This window comes from Somniosus microcephalus, unplaced genomic scaffold (genome assembly GCF_052327205.1).
Source record: "Somniosus microcephalus isolate GS21.2 unplaced genomic scaffold, FLI_Smic_1.0 unresolved_chr9, whole genome shotgun sequence".
Taxonomy (NCBI): Eukaryota; Metazoa; Chordata; class Chondrichthyes; order Squaliformes; family Somniosidae; genus Somniosus; species Somniosus microcephalus.
In genome coordinates this window covers 25,003,366-25,011,486 of record NW_028225187.1, presented here as the reverse complement: position 1 = coordinate 25,011,486, position 8,121 = coordinate 25,003,366, and the positions used below count along the sequence as shown (strand labels likewise).

The following is an 8,121-nucleotide window of genomic DNA, read 5'->3' as shown; positions in this document are numbered from 1 at the left end:
GTGCAGGGGTGAAATTAAAAAATGAATTTAGCAAAGCACAGATAGCGCATGAAAAAATATTGGCAGGTAAAATCAAGGAAAACCCAAAGATGATTTATGAATAATTTAAGATGCTTTATGTATAATCATTAAAGTGGAAAAGTCCATATGTTCGGATGAACTGTGTCCCAGACTGTTAAGAGAAGTAAGAGAGGAAATAGCACAGGCTCCGACCATCACTTTCCATTCATCTCTGGCTACAGGTATGGTGCCAGAGGGCATGAGGACTGCTAACGTTGTACAGTTTTTAAAAAAGGAGAAAGGGATAGAACGAGTGATTGCAGGCTATCCAGCCAAAACCCCGTGGGGGGAAAATTATTGGAAAAGTTCTGACGGACAGGGTATATCATCATTTAGAAAGATACGAATTAATCAAGGACAGTCAGGGTGGATTTGTTAAAAGGAGGTCTTGCCTGACAAACTTGTTTGAATTTTTTCCGAAGGTAACAACGAAAGTCGCTGAGGGTTGTGCAATTGATGTAGTATATATGGATTTTAGCACGGCTTTTGATAAGGTCTCACATGACAGATTGGTCAAGAAAGTAAAAGCCCATTGGGATCCAAGGCAAAGTGTCAAGTAGGGTCCAAAAGTAGGTTATGGTCGATGGATGTTTTGTGACTGGAAGGCTGTTTGCAGTGGGGTTCCGCACGGCTTAAAACGAGGTCCCTTGCTTTTTGTCATATATATCAATAATTTAGTCTTGAATGTAAGGTGTTTGATTAAGAAGTTTGCTATTGATACAAAAAATGGCCGTGCACTGGTTTATGAAGAAGAAACCTGCAGACTGCAGGAAGATATCAATGGACTGGTCAGGTGGGCAGTAAAGTGGCATATAGAATTCAATCTGGTTAAGTGCGAGGTAATACATTTGTGGAAGGCTAACAAGGCAAGGGATTACATTGTAAATAGTAGGCCACTGATAAGAGCAGAGGAACAGAGGGACCTTGGAGTGCATGTCCACAGATCCCTGAAGGTAACAGGACTGGTAGATAAGTTGGTTAAGAAGGCATACGGGATAGTTGCGTTTATTAGCCAAGGCATAGATTAGAGAGGCTGGAGTTGTTTCTTTGGAACAGATGAGGCTTAGGGGTGACTTAATTGAAGTGTTTAAAATTATGATGGCCTAGATAGAGTGGATAGGATGAACCTATTAACCTTAGCAGAAGGGTCAATAATCAAGGGGCAAATACATTTTCGGAGGCTTAGAGGAGATTTGAGGATAATCGTTTAACACCCAGAGGGTGTGGGGGTCTGGAACTTACTGCCTGAAAGGGTGGTAGAGGCAGAGACCCTCATCACATTTGAAAAGCACTTACATATGCACATGAAGTGCCGTAACCTGCAGGGCTACAAACCAAGTGCTGGAAAGTGGGATTAGTGAGGATAGCTCTTTGTTGGCTGGCATGGACGAGATGGGTCAAAAGGCTTCCTTCTCTGCTGTAATTTGCCATGATTCTATGCCTGTAGAACAAGCTTGATTCAGTCATTGCTAATTTTAACTTGTTTCATCTGGTAATTATCGGCTCTGCTCAAACAGCTTTCCTTGCATTTTCACAATGAGAGACGCTGCACTATGAAACAGGGAAGTACAATTTCTGTACTCACATCCTCAAAAGAAAGCAGCTCAGATTCTTTGAACCGTCCTTGTTCCTGGTGTGTTCTCTGCATGTAGATCCCTGTCGCAGTACCAGTTAATCTGTAATAGAGCTCCCCTCCAAACAATAGAGGCAAAAATATCTTCAGATCATTTGTTTGTAAATCGCTTTTAGATATCTTCGAAACATTCTCAAAAATGTATTCATTCACTCTTTAATTTAACATCATGTCATATATATCGGTGAGCATGTATAAATGTCTCTGTATACATGCTGAGAGAGAGGCAAAAAGTTAGACCTGACAACTGTGCGTTATGCCTCTCAGAAAGATCCAAAGTGCTTTAGATGAACTGAATTGTCTGCTGCCCTATTTGGATGGATATAATGTATCATTGCCTGAGAAGAGAGATGTACAAGATGGAGTGTTAACTCTCTACGGGGGTCCCATATGACCATGATATGCCTTGTCAAAGAAAGCCCCCTTTTAAATAGAATACTGACTGCAGAAAGAGTTCAGTAAATGAAGCAAACAGCTACAAAAAATACGGCATCATGGACAATGTAGCGAGTAATCTTTCTTTTGTACTGAAAATAAAAGTGGATCATTGCAGTTTTCAAAAAGGTTTAACAAAATGCATATCTGCACTTAGGACACGATTACGTCATTAATAAATTTGACAAAATCAAAAATGGAAAACCGATTTTCTGGTCTTGTTCCTATAACAGTATTTGGTCCACTTTCAATTCGAAATTTCTTTCCTTTATCATTGAAACATAATTTTGAATGGTGAAAGTACTCTAGCGTGGCGAAGGGAACATCTATATGATTGCCTGAATTGCACACATCATTAAGATACTCTTTACTGCATGCCCCATACGCAGATATATACCGTTGCAACATGATCAATTCATTTTGAAGGAGTTTGGCTGGGTAACTTATGTGGCGACAAGTGAGGGATGTTTTTTGTCCCAAAGTGACAGCTTGACTAATTTTAGCACCGTGCTCTGATTGGTGACTACAGTATTCATGATGTATGTGCTGTCTTCTAGGTTGCTGCAGCAACAGCCTCGTCATATCTGTCATCTCAAAACCAATCATTACAGAACTGAGAAAATCAACTTACTCCGAGCAGTGTGCGTGAATCTTACTGCACCATGTTTACATTCTCCCTTTTTCTTTGGATCGGTGAGTATGGGTAACAGATACTATCGGCTGAAAATTCAGTAGCCTTAGCGCCTCATTTGAGGCGCTAGAGGGCCTTGCGCCGGAGTTATGGCCAGTAGTGAAATTCCCTGGGGCCCTAAATCGGCGTTGCTCCGGTAGCGCTGCGCCGGCACCGATGATGTCATCGGTGTGCGCAGCGTCCCGGTTGCCGTGGTAACCCGCCCGAACTCCGAAATTGAGTTGCGGCCGCCTCGCCCGTGGCAGCCGCAACCAGCGTTTTGTCAGAGGTGCCTTACTGCAGTTAGCGCCGGCGCATTAAAGGCCCCGCGGCGGCCGGCCGCTTTCCCGCCGGCCGCCTGCCCGCAGCTCCCTCACCGGACTTCTCCCCACCCCCCCCGGAACAGATGCAAGCCCGGCACTTGTCCGAGGTGCCGGGCTCATTTTTAAGCAGATTTGCGCGGGCTGTGGCCGGGTGCAGGCAGCTCCTCCTTAACGGAAGGAGGAGGCCTGCACTTCCCCAGCCTGCCGCACCGCATCGGGTGCCGCAGCGCCAGAATTGCGGCGCGAAACGGCAGTTCGCGCCCTTTTCCAGGCGCTAAGACCCTTCAGTAGAGCCGGCAGCCGTTTGGGCGCGGCGCCACTGAATTTTTGGCGCGCGCAGGGGACTTAGCGCCGGCACTAATTCTGGCGCTAAAGCCCTGGCTAAGCCAAAACCCAATTTCTAGGCCATTAACTTTAACTCTCAGAGCTCAAAGATCTTTATTTCAACAGAAAGTTTGAACTGTTCTGAAAACTGCCTGAATTGAAGAATTGCAGGAAGAGGAAGTAGTTCGGAGTTGTATTTTTTGATTGCGCATTTTTGACCCATTTATTGGAATTGTATGAAAGTGGGCTATATCTTTACAGCATACAAACTAAATGTCGTGTTCTAGTCTCTTAAAAAAGAAACCACACGGATGTCATCCATGATCTGACCACACTTATCATACAGTTTTACAAGAGGCTGAAATGAAGTAGTCACGACATGTATGTCTCTGAATAAAAATTTTGAAATATAACCTATCTCTCTAATTGAATGTATGTCTATCTCTCACCTATTTAGTCTATTTCTCTATCCGTGTATCTATAGCGATGTATGCACTATCTCCATTTGAAATAGCAGAGTGGAAAATGAAGAGCATTTTAGATGCACAACTTAACACAATGTGATATTATTAATTTCAGATAATTTTCTGCATTATTTAATTTCTGTGATTTCGTAGTGGTGTAGTTACACTTCAACCTTTTCTGAACTGCACTAAATTTGCATTCTGCACTTGTGTTGCATTAGCCAGTTAACAAAATATTAAAGTATTGGCCTTGGAGGGAATGCAGCGCAGAATCACCAGATTGTTAATGGGATATTTGGCTGAGCATTGAAAGGGTAGATAGAGAGAAAAGTTCTTCACTGGCATTGCAATTCCAGGATAAGGGGACATAACCTTCAAATCAGAGCCAGGCCATTCAGAAGAGAACAACAGAAAATGCAGGAACGACTTAGAAGGCCAGGCAGCATCCGTGGAGAGAGAAACAGAGCTAACGTTTCAGGTCTGGGACCCTTTTTCAGAACTAGATATGGCTAGAGATGGAACAGATTATAAGCAGGCGCAGAGGCAGGGGGAGGAGAGGAGCCGAAGGAACTGTCTGTGCTAGCGTAGGAGGCAGGAGAGAGAAAATGTTGCAAATTGGGATGGCAGAATCATACAGCCTGAAAAATAGGGGTGGGGGTTGTACTCTTAAATTGTTGAAGTCAATGCTGACCATACCAGTACTTCCAATATTTGTTCCTTTTTCCTCAACCAAAGATTCCCCTCTACTGTGGTTGACAGAGCCATTGACAATGTCCGTTCTATTACCAGCACTCCTGCTCTCACCCCTCCCCCACCCTCCCAAAACCACGGTAAGTTCCCCCTTGTCCTCAAATTTCACCCCACCAGCCTCAACATTCAATGAATCATCCTCCACAATTTCCGCCACATCCAACAGGAGCCCACCACCAAACGCATCAACCCTTCATCTCCCCTTCCAGCATTCCAAAGGGTCCGCGCCCTCTGCGACATCCTGGTCTACTCAGCCACCCCCAACAACCCTTCCACTTGGTCTGGCACCTTCCCTTGCAATGCAGGAGATGCAACACCTGCCTTTTTACCTCCCCCATTCCCGCTGTGCAGGGCCCCAAACATCCCTTCCAGGTGAAACAGCGATTTACTTGTACTTCTTGCAATTTAGTATTACTGTATTCACTGCTCACGATGCGGTCTCCTCTACACTGGGGAGACCAAACGCAGGTTCAGCGACCACTTTGAGGAATACCTCCCCTCAGTCCGTAAGTGTGACCCCGAGTTTTTGGTCGCCTGTCACTTTAATTCTCCGCATCACTCCTACTCTGATCTCACTGTCCTCGGCCTCCTACACTGTTCCAATGAAGCTCAAAGCAAGCTCGAGGAACAGCACCTCATCTTTCAATTAGGCACTTTACAGCCTGCTGGAATATACACTGAGTTCAACAATTTCAGACTATAAGCCCTGCCCCCATTTTTCAGGCTGTATGATTTTGCCATCCCCTTGTGCAAAATGTCATCTCTCCTGCCTCTTACCATAGCACAGATTGTTCCTTCAGATCCTCCCTCCCCCTGCCTCTGCACCTGTTTAAAATCTGTTTCATCTCTAGCCTTTTCCAGATCAGAAGAAAGGTCCCAAAGCTGTTTCTCTCTCCACGGATGCTGCCTGGCCTGCTGAGTGTTTCCACCACTTTCTGTTGTTATTTCAGATTCCCAGCATTCGTAGTATTCAGATTTTCCATTCAGGAGAGAAGCAAGAAAATACGTCTTCACTTAAAATGGTGGCAGAATTGTGGAACGCTCTTCCAGAAAATGCAGTAGCTGCTAGCGTTTAATTATTTGTAATTCTAAGATTGATAGAATGTTACTAGCCAAGGTATATGGACCCAAGCCAAGCTGGATGGTTGGAATTTGGATCCAAAGTGTTATCTCGAAGAGGCTCGAGGGGCAGAATGGACTCATCCTCTCCATACTTTGAGAAAGAAAAGCTGCAATTAAATTATGAGAACAGGTTGCAAAACTTCCATTGTATTCCTTGATTCTAGAAGATTGAATTTGAGCTGATCGAGGTGATTAGACTGAACACTCTCGCACAAAAGACTCTGTGGATCCAGGCGCTCAATTGGAGCTTTCATAGTCGAGATAGATCATAGAAACATAGAGACAGGAGCTGGAGTAGGCCATTCGGCCGCTCGAGCCTGCTCCGCCATTCAATGAGATCATGGCTGATCATCCAAATTCTGTACCCTGTCCCTGCCTTCTCTCCATATCCCTTGATCCCCTTAGCCTTAAGAAATATATCTAACTCCTTGAATATATTTAATGAATTGGCCTCTACTGCCTTCTGCGGTAGAGAATTCCATAGGTTCACAACTCTCTGGGTGAAGAAATTCCTCCTCATCTCTGTCCTAAATGGCTTACCACTTATCCTTAGACTGTGACCGCTGGTTCTGGACTCCTGGACCATTGGGAACATCATTCCAGCATCTAGTCTGTCTAGTCCTGTTAGAATTTTATAAGTTTCAATGAGGTGGCCTCTCATTCTTCTAAACTCCAGTGAGTACAAGCCCAATCGACACAATCTCTCCTCATACGTCATTGCTGCAATTCCAGGTATCAGCCTGGTGAATCTTCGCTGCACTCCCTCCATGGCAAGAACATCGTTCCTCAGATAAGTTGATCAAAACTGCACACAATACTCAAGATGTAGTCTCACCAAGGCCCTGTACAACTGCAGCAAGACATCCTTGTTCCTGTACTCAAACCCTCTCGCTACAAAGACCAACATACCATTTGCCTTCTTAACTGCCTGCTGCACCTGCATGCTTACCTTCAGTGACCGGTGCAAAAGGACGCCCAGGTCTCGTTGCACTTCCCCTTCTCCCAATCTATTGCCATTCAGATAATAATCGGCCCTCCTGCTTTTGACACCAAAGTGGATAAACTCACATTTATCCACATTATATTGCATCTGCCATGCTTCTGCCCAATCACCCAACCTGTCCAAATCATACTGGAGTTTCTCGGCATCCTCCTCGCAACACACACGCCCACCCAGCTTTGTGTCATCTGCAAACTTGGAGATATTACATCTTGTTCCCTCGTCCAGATCATTAATATATATTGTGATTAGCTGTGGTCCAACGACCGATCCCTGCATTACCCCACTAGTCACTGCCTGCCACTCGGAAAAAGGGCCGTTTATTCCAACTCTTTGCTTTCTGTCTGCCAACCAGTTCTCTATCCAAATCAATACCTTGCCCCCAATCCCACGTCCCTTAACTTTACACGCTAATCTCTTATGTGGGAACTTATCAAAAGCATTTTGAAAGACCAAATACACCACAACCACTGGTTTTCCCTTATCTATTTTACCAGTTACATCCTCAAAAAATTCCAGTAGATTAGTCAAGCACAATTTACCTTTTGTAAATCCATGTTGACTTTGTCCGATCCGGCCACTTTTTTCCAAGTGCTCTGCTATTACATCCTTTATAATGGACTCTACCATTTTCCCCACTACCGATGTCAGGCTTACCAGTCTGTAATTCCCCGTTTTCTCTCTACCACCTTTTTTGAACAGTGGGGTAATATTAGCTACCCGCCAATACATGGGTACTGTTCCAGAGTCTATCGACTTTTGGAAGATGACCAGCAATGCATCTACTATTTCTAGGGCCACTTCCTTAAGTACCCTAGGATGTAGGTTATGAGGCCCTGGGGATTTAACGGTCTTTAATCCCATCAATTTCCCTAAAACCATTTCCCTACAAATGCTGATTTCTATCAGTTCCTCCCTTTCATTAGACCCTATGTTCCCCGACATCTTTGGGAGTTTATTTATGTCTTCCTTTGTGAAGAAAGAACCAAAGTACGTATTTAATTGTTCTGCCATTTCTTTGTTCCCCATTATAAATTCCCCTGATCCTGAATGCAGGGGACCTATGCTTGACTTCATCAATCATTTTCTCTTCACATATCTATAAAAGCTTTTACAGTCAGTTTTTATGTTCCCTGAAAGCTTACTCTCATACTCTATTTCCCCCCTCTTAAATAATCCCTTTGTCCTCCTTTGTTGAATCCTAAACTGCTCCCCATCCTCAGGTTTACTGCTGTTTCTGGCCAATTTGTATGTCCTCTCCTTGGATCTTATGCTATCCCTTTTTTCCCTTGTTAGCCACAATTCAATAGTTCATCCATGCAATCTTTGAATGTTTGCCA

The 8,121-nt window shown here is 44.2% G+C and overlaps 1 protein-coding gene across 4 annotated transcripts in view; it reads left to right on the top strand.

The window, feature by feature from the left end:
• The first annotated feature begins 2,719 nt into the window (after nucleotides 1-2,719).
• The window catches only part of LOC147084945 (leukocyte immunoglobulin-like receptor subfamily B member 3A), a 28,942-nt gene continuing 23,540 nt past the window's right edge, over nucleotides 2,720-8,121 (top strand). For all 4 annotated transcript variants that reach the window (XR_015075872.1, XR_015075873.1, XM_085979638.1 and 1 more), the window contains exon 1: nucleotides 2,720-2,821. Coding sequence is in view for 2 of the 4 variants with exons in the window: in XM_085979638.1 (XP_085835764.1) it covers nucleotides 2,791-2,821 (31 nt within the window). In the remaining 2 variants the exon portion in view is untranslated. The remainder of the gene's footprint in view (nucleotides 2,822-8,121) is intronic.